The sequence below is a fragment of the Carassius carassius genome, chromosome 19, assembly GCF_963082965.1.
Source record: "Carassius carassius chromosome 19, fCarCar2.1, whole genome shotgun sequence".
In the NCBI taxonomy this organism is placed as follows: Eukaryota; Metazoa; Chordata; class Actinopteri; order Cypriniformes; family Cyprinidae; genus Carassius; species Carassius carassius.
This window is the reverse complement of record NC_081773.1, coordinates 21,711,154-21,730,327: the sequence shown is the minus strand read 5'-3', so window position 1 is coordinate 21,730,327 and position 19,174 is coordinate 21,711,154. Positions and strand designations below refer to the sequence as shown.

At 42.9% G+C, this 19,174-nt stretch overlaps 1 protein-coding gene across 3 annotated transcripts in view; it reads left to right on the top strand.

Moving 5' to 3' along the window:
* LOC132095391 (neural cell adhesion molecule 2-like) overlaps positions 1-17,782 on the top strand; it is a 208,300-nt gene extending 190,518 nt beyond the window's left edge. The window contains exons 16-17 of one of the 3 annotated variants that reach the window (XM_059500322.1): positions 14,164-14,368; positions 16,035-17,782. In XM_059500322.1, the coding sequence (XP_059356305.1) occupies positions 14,164-14,368; positions 16,035-16,149 (320 nt within the window). In that variant the 3' untranslated portion in view covers positions 16,150-17,782. Of the gene's footprint in view, positions 1-1,809; positions 2,889-14,160; positions 14,369-16,034 lie in introns of those variants that run through there. The other 2 variants (XM_059500321.1, XM_059500323.1) reach the window with 2 other exon arrangements.
* Positions 17,783-19,174: the final 1,392 nt, after the last annotated feature.

Sequence of the window (19,174 nt, the reverse complement as noted above, 5' to 3'; positions counted from 1 at the left end):
TTTTCAAAAATATAAATTAGATTACATTTAGACATTGTCCTGCAGAGAAATTGCGGATAAAAGACAAAATATATATATAATTTGTATTATGATTTTGCATATCTTTCTTATTTGTCATGGAATAACTCAGGAAGGAAATAAGGTAGGAGGAAAATTCTTTTTTAGTGAAGTCCCCCTACATGTTAGCTGCATCTGGATAAAAAATAATAATAATTTGGATAAAGGAATCAAAAGTTACAGCATTTGGAACAGAGATAGCCTTTTTGTACAGTCTTTGACGCCCCCTCATGGGCAATTGTTTCTCCATGAAGAATATCTAGTCATAAAAGCAATAGATTATGTTAATTTTAGGCTCATTGTAATTGTAATAATATGCTGTAAAAAATGAAGTGCCATTTTCAATGATCTGTGAATGTTTCATGAGCTGTATGATGTTTTTGACACATTGCAGTACATTATTTTATAGATTATGAAAAAAAAAGAAATTGTATTTATCACCAAATAACTCAGCAATACTTAAGATTTTTTCAAAGTGGATACATTCACTGTAAAGGTCATACCCTAAGCTTTCAAATGACATCAACTTTGTGTTAATCAAGGCAATATTTTTGAAAAATATGGTAATGAATATTTTCGCAGCTAGGTGGCGCCTGCTGGCGGTACACTCGGTTTTAGAGGGATTACTCAGCACTCGTTAAGAGTTAATAAATGTGATTAGATGCATTAAAAAGCTGAGATCCTAAGCTTTAAAATGATATATAGATTGTGTTGTTCCATTCAGTGGTTGCTTAGTAATTCGATTTTTTTTCTTTCCAAATGGGAATAAAAAAAAAAAAAAAAAAAAAGCTATGGCAGCCTATAGGCGGTTACAGGACATTACACACATTTATTATATTTTAAAGCCACTGGATGGCGCTCTTCTCACTTGAATTTTTTTTTATTTTAGGCCTGCACTCTATTTTGATGTGCAATGGTGCATTTATTGAAAAAAAATTAAAATTAAAATAAAATAAAAATATATATATTAATTCTAATGGAAAAAATTGCTCATAAAAAATATATAATTAATGCAAAGTATCATAAAAATCTTTAAAAATTCTAAATAATATACAAAAAATATTATTGAACAAAAATATATTTGATTGGTTTTCCTGGGAAAAAAAAAGTTACATTTTTAAGGCTTCGGTCTTTTTTGACCCGGAGGAAGCTAAGTGTAACCCATTTACGAAGAAGCCCAGAGGGTTAATTCGATGTCATTTGTATATTCTCTCCCAACTCCTCCTCATCCTTTCCTTTTTCTCTCCTTCTCCGCCTGCACCCCTTCATCCCCACTGGCCCACACTCTTATTTATAATTCTACTGTGCTTCGTCTCGTTGTTTCACTCTAAACAATCCTGCTCTCCAATTCCCAACTAATGAATTATGCAACGCATTCTGGGCCACATCGCAAATCGCTGTGCTTTTTGTTTTGCAATGAACTGCCACTAAACTTCCCTTTCTGTGTGCCTATAAATGCCCTGAAATCTTTTCAATCAAACCTTTACAACGGACACTGGTTTGGACTGCTAACTCGCTCTTTGCTTGTATGTCAACATTGTTGTCACATTCACCCCTGTTTATTTCCTGACCTGCACCCAAATAATCTGTTTATCTCATTTGCACTCTTGCAATCATCTTTTCTATTAACCCCCTGCTATGGTGTTGTGAACAAACCTTCTGTGTGCGTAACCACCTTGTGCTGGCTCCACACACCTTCTGTATGTCTTTCCCTACTCCTTCCCGTTCCCTCTCCCCTCCATCTCATTGCAGATCAGTGTTGCGAGCCCCCTCCAACCGGACGTGGACATCTCCCTGTGCAGCCCATCTATGCGGTGAACGTCTTCGGAGCTTCTCTGTCACTGTGGCTGTGCTTGTGTCTGTGTTGACATTGCTCCATCTTCACCTTGCCTTGAATGAGCCCAAAAGACTAAGCCAGGGAATTTTTTTTTTGCCCCCACCAATGGCTCGCTGAGCCTCAGCCATATTCATTGGCCCCTCTGGTGGCGTTTTTGTCCATGCTTGTGAGCTGATCTCACTATCCTGGCCACCTTCCATGCCAAAACCAAATTATTTGTACATAAAGGTCTTGCACATGATTAACAACAAAGGAAGAGGAAAAACTGAGTGGTTAATTTGTTCTCTACCTGTAACAATAGCAGTCCAACCCTGAGTTTTATGTTTAATGAGCTCCTTTTTGCTGGTGTTTACAAAGAACAGTATAAGCCACCAGCATGAGGGCTTTTCCATCTTCTATGCATCCACAGGCTCTTTTGTTTTGGTTTATTAAGACTATGGGAAATGTCAGCAGTTGCATCGCTTGAGAGAATGCATTTAATGATGTTGCTCATACACATACAGAGATATACAACACAGCACTCATTAAATGGAGTCAAGTAGGATTTCAAATTGATATGACTTTTAAACACTGGTATCATAAATCAAACAGGCCGACTTTCTGTAACCTGTAATATGAGAAACATAAAACAAGGTTTCTCTCTCTAAGTGAGTCAAAATATAATGCACATTAATTTTCATTCTCTGGGTACATCTCTGGCAGAGATGTTGCCATGCTACTTTATTGTGTATTCTCAGTATTAATGAGGAACAACATGAGTAACTGGAATTGTTTGCAGTCTGTGATTTTGTGTTGAATGTTCCTGCCATGAAGGAGATGTACAGTAATATATGAATACAGTGAATTAAGCTAACATTTATTGTTACATGTAATTGTACAGGACTAAAATCAGGTCTACACTACCGTTCAAGAGTTTGGGGTCAGTAAGACATTTAATAAAGGCTGCATTTATTTAATCCAAAAAAAAAACTATATTTCGAAATGTTAGTACAGTGTAAAACAGTTTTTTATTTTAAGATTCTTCATTGAATGGAATGTTTAAAAATGCATTCATTTGAAAAATATATTTTTTTTTGTAACAACATAAATGTCTTTTTGATCACCTTAGCGGAATAAAAATCAATCAATAAATCAATTTCTTTAAAAAATAAAAATAAATCATACTGACCTTAAAACTTTAAATGGTAGGATGGACATGCTTCACCTTTCTTGACTTTCCGGATGCAGTATTTCAATATTGATTGTGTGCTGTAGTCAGGTACATTAAGTTTATTTGTTTTCTGTTATCAGAAGTATACATTTTAAGCTCCATTAAATGTGAAGTACATAACAATAGATTTTCTCATGCAAAATGTTTGAAGAAACCATTTGAATTCATGTCAAAAGTAGCATGGAAATCTTTTGGCATTACTAAAATAAACCAGCTTGGTCTGATGCAATAGCTACAGCTTCTTAACTCAGATTACAAACACTAATCATGGTTTATCCTTGTACCAGTGAACCAGAGAACACTGACACATAAAGCAGTTTGTGTTCATACTTTGGTTTATTACAGAGGGTCAAATACAAATGCATTGCATTATCTGAATCCTTATCTTGCACATAATAGCTCAAGACAATTACAGCAATCAAGGAAAGATTAACATATTGAATATGTCTTTGTCAATGCTGAAGGGCTTTTTAGGAGAATGACTAATAACAAGGTTCCTTAATTTTAACTGAAGCAGTGAAAACAGGTATTAGTGATTGATCTTAAGTTTATAGAAAGTAAAATGTCAGACTTTGTCTTTTTCTCCTTTTGGAAAGGGTATTGAGCTTCTAATGAATGTAACAAACATCCCTTGGTGTAATGTGTTTAGCTGCAGTCGGTCAATACGTTTTGAAGTTCACAGCATGGAATCACAATTAGGATTCCATAATGTTTTGCGGTTGGGAATTGTACATTTTTATCATTGTACATTGTAAAAAAGGTGAGAGGTTTTAATACTCTCATGGCATACTTGACCTAATTAAGACAATCGTAAATCAATGGAAGTCAGCTCAATAGAGACTATTAATCTTGATCTTCTCTACGTGCTGCCCTCTATATTCTCTCATTACACAGCAATAGAACATTGCATTTCATTTATGGGCATGTCATATTGTTCTCGTTAAAAGAAAAGGTCTGAAACCAAGTCCATTAAAACCCTTATTTCCTAATGTGGCTTGACTTCTCAAAAGATTAGAATGGCTCTTTGTTGACGGTTCCAGCTGGAAAAGATTCCAACAAATGAAAATGGACCTGTTGTTTTTTTCCTGCTGTCCATTAGAGCTTATCACACCGACCATAAATACGCTTTTTTTTTTACTTCAAGAAAAGAAATAAGCTATGTCCAACCAGCTAGCCAGAGTACAGCTATTCATTCTAAAGCCAGGTGTGTGATGTTATAAATCAGAAGGTATCAGACATTTCCTTAAATAACACAAGCAACAATGTGTCTCTAAAACAGAGAAAGGAAAAACATTTTAAATATATATATATATATCTTTAAAAAAAAATGAAACAGCATGAGGGTGAGCACATGATGTCATTGGTGTATAAAAATGATGTTAAAATAAAATTAAAGAAAGATGTTAATTGAAACATACAGAACAGCAATGAGCAGCAAAATTATTTCACAGCCTCCATTTGAATGTGAAATTCATGATGACATTAATTTGGAATTATGTTGTGTTCGTACATAACCAACTAATGAAATTGTTACTGTAATGTTAATTTTCATTGATAGACTACAAGCGTTATAGAGAATTCTATTAAAAGTGTGAAAAGTGACATCTAATTGGTGCCACTTGACACTCATTTCATTCGTTCTGACCCATCAGTCCAACCTCATTCTGCACAAAGACATCTTTGCACTGATAATGGCTATCCTGAAGGCAGTTGGTCTATTAATCGTTTAACGGCTAGAGGGTCCCTTCTGTTCGTCAAGCATAGCGTCTTAATGAGCGTCAGAGTCTTTAAACCATCATTATGGAGTCATGCTTGGCTTGTGTCCTCTGTGTAGGTAGTGCAGGGGTTGCTGGACCAGCATAGGGTAAGGAGAGGAGGAGGGGAGTCTTAAACTCGAGACCTTTTCCATAATGGCCAAAGCTTTAAATTACCTCAGGACTCCAGAAGGAAGCCTTTCAGCCGGAAGATAAGAAAACTCTCTCATTTTGTGGAGTGCTCTTTGGGTTCTCTTACGAGAGCTCTCTCGTACTGCGTCTTAGCTAAGACGCTACGGGAAAAGTCTCTTTTCACGAAATACTGAAGCAAAAAAATTATCCTTAATTTTGTATTTTTGTAAAGTGCATTTGCAGCAGTACACAGCCATAGGCGAGACGGCTTGTTCGCTCATTGGCTTGTTCTGCGGCAACTGCACAGCCTATCGAGCGCAGGCTGGTGCAACTGATGCAAACTTCGCGCCCTTCTTGCCACTTCTCGCCGAAACGGGTGTGGCCCAACCTATAAAAGGAGCTCGAAAAGGCTGACTCACCTGATTTTTCATCTCTTCAGCGAAGCTCACGCATCGCTTGATCACGGAGGAAGCAAGCGCCGTCTGAGAAAGCATATCAGCAGGGCGAGCCATTCTGAAGCTGCTGGCATCGCCGCCTTCCACTACCGTTCCTGCTGCGCTATCCGGCGCCTATATCCTTTCAATTCTGTTATATCCAGCTGCCCTGCGACACACACTCGTAAAAGAGCTTGCGTCTTTTTTAAGATGCCTTCCTGCGGCTCGTCAGAGCCCCACTCAGCGAGGGAGACCGGTACGTCATCTGTGTCTCCTGCCTGAGTGAAGATCATGCAGCGCTCGCGCTCGCTGACGGCAGATGCCCCCACTGCGAGCTGTTGCCATGGTGACTCTGAGGACTCGCCTGGCCTTTTTCTCTGAGCCTGCATTCTCCGCTGCGCTGAGGCGCCGTAAAAGCATCGCTTCCAGCAGATTCCGGATCCGTCTTCAGCTCAACCGAGCTCGCCGGTTCGCCCTGCTTCACCGGCCCCCCCTGCATCGCATCCCGGTGGGCAGCGCCCGCTGTTTGCCAGCGCGTCATCCGAGGAAGTCGATCTCAGGGCCGCGTCGGGGGAAGAGGACACGCGCTCTCTGCTAGCTTCAGGCAGTGAGGGCTGGGCGAGCTCCGAGGATCTCGCACCTTCTGCTCAGAAGCCCAGCAGACGAGCTGACATCGAGAAGGAGCCGGGGCGAATGCTCGCGTTGGCCGCGACGAGTCTCGGCCGCGAGTGGTTTGCACCAGCGCCCCCCCTCTCGTTCCCGGCTGGATGGTATTTCCCTTTCGGATGAGCGTACTTCTTGCCACTTCTCGCCGAAACGGGTGTGGCCCAACCTATAAAAGGAGCTCGAAAAGGCTGACTCACCTGATTTTTCATCTCTTCAGCGAAGCTCACGCATCGCTTGATCACGGAGGAAGCAAGCGCCGTCTGAGAAAGCATATCAGCAGGGCGAGCCATTCTGAAGCTGCTGGCATCGCCGCCTTCCACTACCGTTCCTGCTGCGCTATCCGGCGCCTATATCCTTTCAATTCTGTTATATCCAGCTGCCCTGCGACACACACTCGTAAAAGAGCTTGCGTCTTTTTTAAGATGCCTTCCTGCGGCTCGTCAGAGCCCCACTCAGCGAGGGAGACCGGTACGTCATCTGTGTCTCCTGCCTGGGTGAAGATCATGCAGCGCTCGTGCTCGCTGACGGCAGATGCCCCCACTGCGAGCTGTTGCCATGGTGACTCTGAGGACTCGCCTGGCCTTTTTCTCTGAGCCTGCATTCTCCGCTGCGCTGAGGCGCCGTAAAAGCATCGCTTCCAGCGGATTCCGGATCCGTCTTCAGCTCAACCGAGCTCGCCGGTTCGCCCTGCTTCACCGGCCCCCCCTGCATCGCTTCCCGGTGGGCAGCGCCCGCTGTTTGCCAGCGCGTCATCCGAGGAAGTCGATCTCAGGGCCGCGTCGGGGGAAGAGGACACGCGCTCTCTGCTAGCTTCAGGCAGTGAGGGCTGGGCGAGCTCCGAGGATCTCGCACCTTCTGCTCAGAAGCCCAGCAGACGAGCTGACATCGAGAAGGAGCCGGGGCGAATGCTCGCGTTGGCCGCGACGAGTCTCGGCCGCGAGTGGTTTGCACCAGCGCCCCCACTCTCGTTCCCGGCTGGATGGTATTTCCCTTTCGGATGAGCGTACTTCTCAAAGCCCGCCTCATTTCTTCCTGAGCTTCACGAAGAGGTGGCGAAGGCTTGGAACGCTCCATATTCAGCGCGAACTCGTTCGTCTGTCTCACTAGCATTCTCCAGACTGATGATGCTAAAATACAGGAACTACCAGTCACTTCCGCCGGTGGAACAGGCGATAGCCACGCACCTTTGTCCGCCCTCTGCTGGACGGCGGCAAAAGCGGTGTTGCCATCTAAAGCCTGCTGTGTGACGCTGCGGCTGCACTACTCGCGATGGCTGCTTCATCGAAGCGCAGGTGTACGAGTTCCGCTGTGGCTGAGCTTTCACCCAAGCGCGCCGCTGTTTCAGTTCCAGGAATTGTGACTGTCTCAGCGTTTTCTGCAACGCGCAAGCCTGCACAGTTGCCCGCTTGCCTGCACACAAAAGCCGTTATCACAACAGCTTCAGCAACGCAGCTCGAGACCCCCGTTCTCGCTCTACCGGCTGTCGCCCCGCACCGCGGGGACCGCGGCAGAGAGTTACGGTGAGGCCGGGAGCCCCGAAGCTATCCTAGGAAAGCCATCTATGCATGCTGCATGACGCTGCGTCTGCACTACACACGATGGCTGCTTCATCGAAGCGCCGGTGTACGAGTTCCGCTGTGGCCGGGCTCTCACCTAAGCGCGCCGCTGTTTCAGTTCCAGAGATTGTGACTGTTTCAGCGTCTTTTGCAATGTGCAAGCCTGTACGGTTGCCCGCTTGCCTGCACACAAAAACCGTTATCACGGCTACCAAGATATTTAAATGTAGTGACGATGCCCACTGCTCAGTGCCCATCTCCACATATAAGCACAGCCCTTCACACAGGGCTCGCGCCCATAAAAGCGACTCAAGTCGATCACGCGCACTACATAGTAGACGTGCTCACTCCTCAGTGCCCACAATCACTATGTCACACGCGTCATGTGGTTTCTGTAAAAACGAAACCCGTGCACGTTCGTCCGGCCACGGCCGATGGTGCTATAAATGCAGTAACGATGCCCACTCCTCAGTGCCCATCTCCACATGTAAGCACAGACTTGTACACAGGGCTCGCGCACATAAGATCGACACAGATCGGTCGAGCGCGCCGCATAGTAAACGTGCCCACTCCCCAGTGCCCACATACACTATGTCACATACGCCGCGTGGCTTCTGTAAAAACGAGGCCCATGCACGTACGCTCTGCACAGGCAGACAGCGAGTTGAAAGTGGTAAATGTGCACATATGCAGCCCACAGTTACTCGCAGACATATCAAGTCCCACGGGACCTGCTCAGCCTTCCCCCAGTCGGTTAAGCGCCGGGACGGGGTCGAGGAGGAGCGATCTGCGAGATCACAGCGGACACAGCGGATCAGCGCGCTCCCCGCCTCAAATGCGCAGCACACCCGAGCGCCGTTGCCCAGTCAACAGAGCGCGCTTCGCATCCAGCCCTTAGCCATTCATGCAGATGCATGGTCAGCGCTTCCAGGGGTTTCGGATTGGGTGCTAGGCATTATAAAGAGAGGCTACTCGCTACAGTTTTTTTAGACGCCCTCCGTGCTTTTCAGTGCGCGTCGAAACTACGGTCAAAACAGAAGTAGCACACATACTTCGGGCCAAAATATCAAAACTGTTGAGCAAAGGGGCTGTAGAGCCTGTGTCTCAAGCTCAAAGCGAGGGGGGGCTGTACAGCAGATACTTTCTGGTGCCCATACTGGATCTAAGACAGCTGAACAAGGCATTGATGAAACGCAGTTTCAAAATGCTTACGACCAGGAAACTCCTCGCGCAGATTCGCAGAGGGGACTGGTTCATGTCAATAGATCTGAGGGACGCGTATTTTCAAATACAGATAGCGTCAAACCACAGGCGATATTTGAGATTCGCCTTCGAGGGCCAGGCATACCAGTTTACAGTCCTCAGTGGCTCCTCGTACGTTTACGAGGTGCATGGATGCAGCGCTCGCTCCTCTCAGACTCAGAGGCATGCGAGTGCTGGATTATTTGGACGACTGGCTGGTTCTGGCCCGATCACGAGCGGAGCTCGTGGACCACAGGGCCGTTTTACTCGATCACCTCGAGAAGCTCGGCCTCAGTGTCAATTTGGGTGAAGAGTTTGCTGAACCCCATTCAGACGATTCTGTTTCTGGGTATAGTTCTGAACTCGTGTTCCATGACGGCGCGGCTGTCACCACAGCGCGTGATGGGCATTCAGCGCGCAGGGAGTTCTTTCCGCTGCGGCGCGACCGTGTCGCTCAAACACTGTCAGAAGATGCTGGGCCTCATGGCCTCAGCATCTCCGGCTCTGCAGCTGGGCCTGCTCCGCATGCGCCCCCTGCAGTTCTGGCTGAAGAATCAGGTGATCAGGTGCTCGCTGCTCGAGGGCAGACCGTCCTTTGGCCTATGGTCAGAACGGGAAAAGCTCCATCATATCAACTGTCTGTTATCAATATGTCTCATATCAATGTGCTGATGCGCTTTTGTCCCCAAATCAAGGATCACCACATCTTAGTCCGTTCGGGCAACATGTCTGTGGTGTCCTACATAAATCGCCAGGGCGATCTCGGGTCCTGAAACCTGTACAGGCTAGCGGAACGCCTCCTGGTTTGGGCTCAGCGCAACGTGCGTTCGCTGAGGGCAGTGCATGTGCCTGGGCTACAGAATCTGGGTCCAGACAGGCTGTCCAGAGGCAATGTTCCTACGGGCGAATGGTCTCTACACCCGCAAACAGTCCGGCTGTTGTGGGAGAGATTTGGCAGGGCGGAGGTGGACCTCTTCGCGTCCCACGAAAACGCTCACTGCCCTGCGTTCTTTTCCAAGAACGAAAGCGCGCTGTCACGGGAATGGCCGTGCTGCCCGCTTTATGCGTTCCCTCCCGTCTCTCTCCTTCCGCAGGTGATAGAACGGGTGAGAGAAACGAGATGTTCAATACTGCTTTTAGCACCTCTTTGGATGAACCAACCATGGTTCCCATATTTGATGCAGTTAGCAGATATCGCCCCGTGGCCGGTACCGTTGAGGAGGGACCTCCTCTCGCAGGCCAGGAGCTCGATTTGGCACCCTCAACCGGAGTTGTGGTCCCTCCATGTGTGGGCGCTCAACGGTTACCCGCTGATCTCGCAGTGGGAGTGCTAAATACCATCACTCAGGCTAGAGCTCCGTCGACAAGACGTCTGTATGCCTCGAAGTGGTCGGTGTTCTCCAGCTGGTGCACAGCTCGAGGTTATTCACCCCTTAGTTGTGAGGTGACGGAGGTCCACTCCTTCCTACAGGAGCTGTTGGCTAAGGGCAGAGCCCCATCCACGCTCAAAGTTTATGTGGCGGCCATCGCGGCGTTTTCTGAAACGGTGCTCGGTCAGTCAATAGGAAGGAATGATTTAGTCATCCGGTTCCTCAGAGGAGCTAGGAGGCTGAATCCTCCCAGACCTCCGTCAGTCCCTATGTGGGACCTCGTGGCGGTTTTGGAGGCCTTGAAGGGTCCCCCTTTTGAGCCTATCCAATCGGTTAGCCTTCAGCATCTGTCGTTCAAGACAGTATTCTTGTTGGCTCTCGCTTCGGTGAAGCGTGTGGGTGATTTGCACACACTCTCGGTGAGCCAGTCGTGCTTGGAGTTTGGGCCCAATGACTCAAGGGTCATACTCAAACCTAGGCACGGTTATGTGCCGAAATCCCTCAACACACCGTTTCGGGCGTGGTCTACTGGGATCTCCTTACAGGATATATGTATGGCGGCAGGTTGGGCCTCGCCGTCTGCATTTATCAGGTTCTATAACCTGGAGGTTCCCGCCTTGCAAGCAAGGCTGCTGTCGGTATAGTCCCCTCAGGGCCCTGAAGGGAATTCTGAGTTCACGAGCGCTATGCGCTGCCGACTGTTATATGGGCAGTATTGCGTAAGACCCGCATTGCCACATTGGTCAGGCCTTGCCTCGGCTGTGTGATGTCATATTGCCGCATCTACGGATGCTGCTAGATATGTGACGGAGGGCTTTCCCCCCTTTTCTGTCCTGGACTCTCTGTGAGTCCCTCAGGTGACTGTGCACTGTAAATCCTGGGCGTTGCTTCAGGTTTATTGGTGTGATCCCTGCGCGCACGGCGTTTTACATTGGGTTCCCGTAGCGTCTTAGCTAAGACGCAGTACGAGAGAGCTCTCGTAAGAGAACGTACTCGGTTACTAAACGTAACCTCGGTTCTCTCTAGAAGAGCGAACGAGTACTGCGTTCTCTGCCGTGCATACGATTCACTCTGGTTCGCTTCAGCGATGAAATAAGGGCGCAAAGCGCCCTTATTGGTCTGATGTTGCATCAGCCTGCGCTCGATAGGCTGTGCAGTTGCCGCAGAACAAGCCAATGAGCGAACGAGCCGTCTCGCCTATGGCTGTGTACTGCTGCAAATGCGCTTTACAAAAATACAAAATTAAGGATAATTTTTTGCTTCAGTATTTCGTGAAAAGAGACTTTTCCTGTAGCGTCTTAGCTAAGACGCAGTATTCGTTCGCTCTTCTAGAGAGAACCGAGGTTACGTTTAGTAACCGAGTACGTTTTATGGGTTGATTAGTAAAAAAGGACCAAACTGTCATTGATCAGCTCAATTATTTCACTTAATACAACCCAGAAAGCTATAAAAGTGTAATTTTAGGTGGGCTAGGTGGATACTTTGGCCATTTAATAAATAATATTTTTTTTCACATCTAATGCATTTGGCAAAACATTTGCTTGGCTGTTCATGGGGGCATCATTTCCACAGTATTTTACTATCTTATGGAAAAGTCACACGGCACTGACTAACGACAACAGACACGTTTGTCGGGTTTGGTCACATAAATGTTACCTCTGTCACCATATGATGCCGTTGGTCGGCACTTGGTCTCATGCCATGATTTGTTGACTCTTGGAATGGTTATGAAGGTACGCACTGTACTCTGGTGATTGTCGACGTTGATCCCCGTCTGTCGTGAACTGGCCTTAAAGCTTCCATATAAGATATTTACTTTATATTTGCATCTTTAGACTTCCTGTCCCCATGTGACATCTAAGTTATCCTCAAATTGCATTTGAAACTCTATTTTTGTTATTTAAATTATTGAATTTTTGAGTCATGCTAAACTTAAAATGAAAGAAAAGCAGGGTGTTTCCATCAGAAGTTGATTTAATCATGAAAAATGATGATATATCAAAGAGTTGAAAAAGTTGGGACTGATAATGTCAGCCCAGAAGTGAATGTCATTTCAAAATTGGAGAACATTATTATATTGGGATTAAAGATTGCCATGCATATTTTGCTGGAGTAAGCAACAACGAGTATTAAAAATAAAACCAAGAACAGGTATTGTAGTAAAAGTTCTATTTTGATTTCATTTTGACTTAAAGTGGTATAAAGACCGGTATAAGTGTTGCACACACCCACACACACATAGATTTCCATGGTATTTTACTATAATCTGAAACCTCCTCTTAACATATGTACTCTGGTTTAACAGAGGTCTATTTTTAAAACCGCTTCCTGTCTCCAGCTTTTATCATTTATTGGTGTCGTTAGTGCAGAGGTAAGTGTTTGAATGATTAAGCGGCGCAGCTCAAAGGCTGAGGGATATACAGTACTTAAACCTTGAAGAAAGTGCATTAACAGGGTCTCACATGCTCCTGCTGCCTATACTTCACGCTGGAAGTTTTTCCATTTAAAAGTGTTCCAAACTAGAAAGCCATGGTCCTGTTTAAGCCTTACTTAGTCATGTATCGGCGTGACAGCCATTAAGCCCCACACATGATTACAAGCTTCATTACCCTGTCAGTCATCTGCTGGGATCCCACCCACAGACCTCCCTTCAGTCCAGACACAATCAATCGAGCTTGAGTTATTGCTTCTCATTGCTGAGTCTCAATCACCGTTCGTACTTAATTAATTGAGTGCGTTGAACTCAGATGCGGATGGATCACGCCCATTTGTGGAACTGCAGGATAAGTGATATTAACGAGATGCTAAATTGAGCTTCTAATGATGTCATAAATCAACAACAAATCAGCTATAGGAGCGAGGGCACATTTCTCAGGGTGAGCAAGGCACAAGATGGTGAAAAACAGATGTGTTGGCTGATAAGTCAAGAGTGGAGGTGGTCATGCATCAAAAGTAAAACCATACCAGGGTCAATAAATCTGAGGTCTTTGAGAGCAGCTTGTTCATGTATGAACTGATATTCTAATATGGAGACATTTGAAAATGGTCAAAGGATCATGATGGACAAACGATCTTCCTAATCTGATGTTTGAAGGTCATAATCGTAGGTTTAAATAAGGACAATTATAAACACAATTGCTTCTGTAATGTTGATGTTGTTCGTAGAATTTGAAAGATTCTGTTCTGTCATTTTTATTAGTTTTTAGTTTTTCATATATGTTGATATTTTTATTTATTCGTTTTCTGCAAAAGTGGAAACCTGCAAATGAAGACTCAACAAATTATTATAAAAATTATTTTAACCCATAAAAAGTAATTCTGTTGATATGAACGTCTGTCTTTAGGTTGATTCATTGATATTAAAAAATATTTTAGCTTTTTGCTATATTGAATTTGGCTTCTGTTTTGTATGCCTGTCTTCCTCCCATCTAACATGTGACACTTTTCTCACTCTGATGCCCTGTCACTGTGTCCAGATTAAACCACAGACTTCTGGGATGCTTTTGCTAATGGCAATGCTACTTTCAACAGCGTGTGTGATTGATGTGTTTAGAGCAGCAGCGTTGCCAAGAGTGTTCCTTCAAAATGGATCTTTTCTTCTGAATTGCTTCTCAGACAGCCTCATTTTCTCATGCAAAGTCTTTAGAGTTACATCACCTTAAAGATAAACTCAATGCAAGCTTAAATAACATGAGGTACCTACATTTAGTGCATTGTTGGTAGAAAATTGTTGTTTTACTGTATTATGTTTAATGAATGCTTTAATTGACTTATCTTTACATCCCTTCCCTTCCAGCTATTTTATTTTTTACACAATCTAATTCTGGATTTTCATCTCTGAAATAATTGTAAATAGAGTGTTTAGGCACATCGTTGATGGTTATGTGTGCATCCTGTCTCAGCAGATTCGCTGTTCAGCGGCCTGGGCCTGGGCGCAGTGGTTGGGCTGGGGTTAGCTGGCCTGCTGCTGCTGCTCGTGCTAGTGGACGTCAGCTGCTTCTTCCTGCGCCAGTGCGGCCTGCTCATGTGCATCACCCGCAAGCTTTGCAGCAAAAAGACAGCCACAAGTGGCAAGAGCAAAGAGCTAGAGGAGGGCAAAGCTGCCTACCTGTGAGTATCCCTTCTGCATCAGTTATGCACTTAACATGCTTTTTTTATCCAAAGATATTTAAAAATAAAGCACAATACTTTTACAAGCAACAAGACATTATTTATTGAATTTGTATCTTTTTAATTAAGTTAATTTATTTTATGACAAATTCAGCTGAAATTTTTAGCTTTAGAAATGACTGTTTCCTGTGACTTTAAAATGACATATAAATATAATTATTGAATGTATATTTATGGCCCATTGCATATTTAAGAAATATAAATATTTAAGTTCAATCATTTTCACTCAACACTAAAAAATAATTGGTGTACAAATAATTTTTTATAATCAAGTCAAGTCACCTTTATTTAGTATATAGCACTTTTAACAATACAGATTATATCAAAGGAGCTTTACAGTATTAAATAGGAAAATAGTGTTTAATAATGCAAAAGGACAACAGTATAAAAAAAATTAAATACAGTAATCAATGATTCAGTAGTGTCATCGTCCAGCTCCGTTCAGCATAATGAGTACCACATTATAATGCATTACTTAACGTAAAAGTAACATTAGCTTTAAACCTTACACTGGCTATAACAGTTTTTTCATCAGTTGCCAGCAAGATATGCTGCAATACAAAGTCCTCAAGTAACCCAGAAAGAGACAGGTGTGACAGTTGTACAGTAGCAGTTAATCAGTATCTATCTCTTTAGCATGTACGTCAAAGAAGTACTTAGTGTGAAGTACTTAGTCTTATCAGTTTGTTGATTTTGAAAAAATCATTTGACTTACGCAATAAAAAATTGTTTATTGATTGATGAGTATACTATGTGTTTTTGCCCAGGCTAGTTTTTTGACGGTTCCTGACACATTTCCTCTGTAAAATTTGTCCTTTGGTTTGCAGGTTGAATGATCTGTGTTTATGTAGTGTCAGTCTGGGTCTTTCCTAGCTGGAAAAACTCCTGTCAGGTGCACTCAGCTAAAAGTTCAAAGAGATTAAGGACTGCAATTGTCTTCAGCTCCGATAGAAAGCAGCGCGGCTTTGATTTTCTAGCATACAGACTATTGCGTTCATCTGATATGCACTCTATACTCACCCAAAGACACCGGCCTAGACTTTAATAATGTTATTAGAGTGATGATAATCCCAGTGAACAGTGGCTGGTTCCTTTCCAGTATAATCCAATGTGATGAAGAGCCACACAGGGATCTTTGAGATAATGCACAGACACGACTGTGCATCAGTGCTCACTATGTGGCCCGAGAGGATCACACAAATTACCCATGAAAAACATACTTTTAAAAACCTTGGGTGACATTAGAGTTAATTTAAAATAGACTTTTTACTTTCATAATGTGATTCCTGAGTTAAACATAATAGAAAACTGAATTTTGAAAGAGTATTTTAAAAAACATTCAAAATCTGTTTGTGTAGTTCAGTGCTGGGTATAAACCTGAGCCCAAGCCACCTTTTCAGGCATGTCAACGGTACAAAAAGTTCATTAAACCAACCAAACGAACTGACCTGTGGTGACAAATGGACTCTGGTCTGCAAAAAGCACCCTAAGTCTCAATTTTAGCCTCAGGGGACCCACAGTATCCAGTTGTTAATTGAAAATGTGTTTTTGTCGACCCTGTCAAACTGACCACTGTGCACCTGCCGTTGTTTTTTTTTTTTCACAGGAAATTGCCACTAAAAGAGGAAAACGGCAAGGAGACGCTGAAACCAGACACAATCGAAATCAAAGTTCATGGTGACAACAGCCTGCACATGACACAGGAGGACAGTAAAGCGTAATGGAGGCCCTGCTATTCTCTAAAAGAACATGCAAAGTGAGCCACCCGGAGACCAGCAAGCAAACTAATGAGAATACAAGCAAGAACACGCCAACCAATTGTAAGATCCTTTGTTAGAGACTCGTCGTCGGGGTATCAGAAGAGGCCATGCGATAACTGCTTTGTGAAACATTTTTTCGGAGGTTGCTGCTCAACAAACAGGCTCCTGTTTATTTGTGCTTGTTCTTGCTTGTGTTGGGCCTTTTTTTTTTTTGTTTGTTTTTAAGTTTTTGTTTTTCAAGGCTTTGCTGTTGCTTTGTCTGATTCTTTGTTACTTGAAGAGGTTGGGTTTACGCTGTAAGCTTCATGTTTTCTCTTGCTCTCTCATTCCCCCTTTCTTTGGGATCCGGCTGTTGCACTTTTCCAGTGTAGTTGCGCAAACATCGCTTTTTAATGCAATACGTGTAGAAATCCCTCACCTCCTTTTGCGGTCCGTGTTGTAGTTTTGGGTCACTGTTTGGGTAACGTGTTTATTTTCTAGCCTTTTTGCCACTATTTGGCTCGCCCAAATGCAAAGAAATTACCGAATGATCAGTAGCAAAGTGAGGATCAACCACACTTGACCTCAAACTGAGTACATGGTACATGGGTGGTCCTGGTATTGAGCGCTGACACATGCCCAACTCTACGGCTTGAACAATGAATTTCTCATTGATTCCAAGTGTTTTTGTGGATGAAATTATGTCCTTGTTTTAAACATTATCGTTTCATCAGAATCAAGGGAGCATAGTTTGAGTCATACTTTTATGTCAAGATATTTTGGAAACAAAAAGAGTTCATTTCCTTTAGAAGCGTGTGAAAGTTTGTAAGTGGATGCATCTGAGCATGGACGTGTTGTCTTTGGGGTGTTTGGATGCGTGTACTAGTGAGCATGGAATGTAGAATGAGAGTGACATGTAAAGAAAGTAGAGGTTGCCAAGTTTTACGTGAACATAAAGAAAACATTATAAATAACTATTAAAGTGCACCAATGTAAATATACTTGTTATTTCTTTGGAATGTTTCGCAAACAAAAAAATATGATTCATTCCTGGTTCTGTCACACATAACTGATTATGAATTATTTTTATCATAATTGGCTATCTTTCAAAAAATATATTGCGTACAACTGACTGAAAGATATCAAACGCTAAAGAAGGGCAGATGCCCAGGAAGCTGGGTTCAGATGCATCACAGAGGTATCGCTATAAAGTTAGCTTTTTTGGAAATCAAATCTATGCCATTTTGGGATTTTCCGAGAAAAGGCGATTTGGTTATATGAGAGATGAGGGGTCTGCTGGTGGGATCTTAGTGTTGCAATAACATGGATGGGAATGGCATACTGCATAGACGCATGCTCATTTTACCAGTCAGAGTTTGAGTATTAAGTCTTGAGATCCATGTTCACTTTAGTTTCGGCCAACAAATTTCTCACAAAATAGTTTTTTGCATTACTCCAGCATTGTATTTCATATACACCTGGCTCTCCACATTCAACACAATAGAACATCGTGGAATGTTGCCCATTTCTTTTCAGCAATCTAAAGGGAGCACTCCATAAGCCCAACTGTACTTGTGGAATTCTTGTAATCCCGTGTAATTTTTCTTCTGTAAATAAATGTCCCAATATAAAAGTTGTACGTTTTTTGGACTCTGCTATTTTTGAGCATAGACTGCATTTGTGTTACAAATCACTTGTCATAGTATATGATAGTAACAAGAAAAGGCTGTGTTCCAAAACCTAGCAAGCTGCAGGCTGTATTTTCAGGCTTCATGATTTGCGTATAACCAAAGATTGGCAGCTAAGGGTTGACATCTTTTAGCTAACTTCTAAGGCATTGCATTCATCTTTGACTGTAAAAAAGGCACAATGTACACAATGTATTATTATAATGAGGCCGATCACAGAAAGCAGTATCTGCCAATATGATCTTTTTAAAGCCTTCTTTTTATCATGTAGAATTATTCATAGTAAGACTCCAATCAGGAATTGTAGGCATTTATTCAGGGCCTGAATAAAGTGCTCTTTTCCTTTAAACCTAGCCAAAAAGCCATAGCCTGTGTGTTGACTGTGAAACACAGTAGATTTTTGGGTGTAGATGCATTTACTGAGTATAGCTACAAATTTTTACATGATCAAATTTACTGCAAATAATGTGCTGTAACTTAAAATTCAAGAATTAAAGAATTAAAAAGAAATGCAATTTATAAACTTTAGTGATGATGTGAAGTGGCAAATTAATGCATAATGTCCTGGCAGAAAATGAATAGTACATTAAACAGTGTTCATGAGAGAGCCTAACACTCATTGTCAAAAAATATTGCTAAATAACACTTTATTATAAAAATAAAAAAAATACATGTTTGTGCGATTAGGTTTTATTTGATATATTTTTATACTATCATTTTAGCTGAAGTTTTAGTCATTTTGTTTGCTTTTGTCAATTTTATTCGGGTTTTTTTTAATGCTTCTGTTTAGGTTTTAATTTGATTTTTATCAAAAGTAAAATCAAGTAAAATTTTTATTTATTTTAGCACTTCAACAAACATGTTTACATATTGGCCCAATTTTCATGTAATAGTTATGTATTATTTTATTTAAACTTCATTTTAATTAACAAATTACCAAATTAGAATGCATATCAACATGGAAATCAAGTGTTGAACCTCCTATAAACTTTGTCTTAAGTGCTGTGATGCACTGATGAGTTGCTGTTGTGTAGAGCATCCTAAGAAAATCATTTGTGAGGGTCTGTTTCAGTTAGTTTTGCCTGTGGGCATTAGACAGCAAGACTGCTCATTAGGTTTGGAACACAGCCACTGGATCTGTGGTGTGGGGAATGAATGTAGTTGAGATTCAATGGTCCTTAAAGGCTCTTGTCCTTGTCCTGGATCCGGTGACCTGTGTAAATGGAGAACCAGAATGGCTGACCACATTTGAAAGAAACCTTCCACATTTCCTTCGGGGGTTCCTGCTGTGTGCTGCACCTTGAAGTGTAAGTACTGGA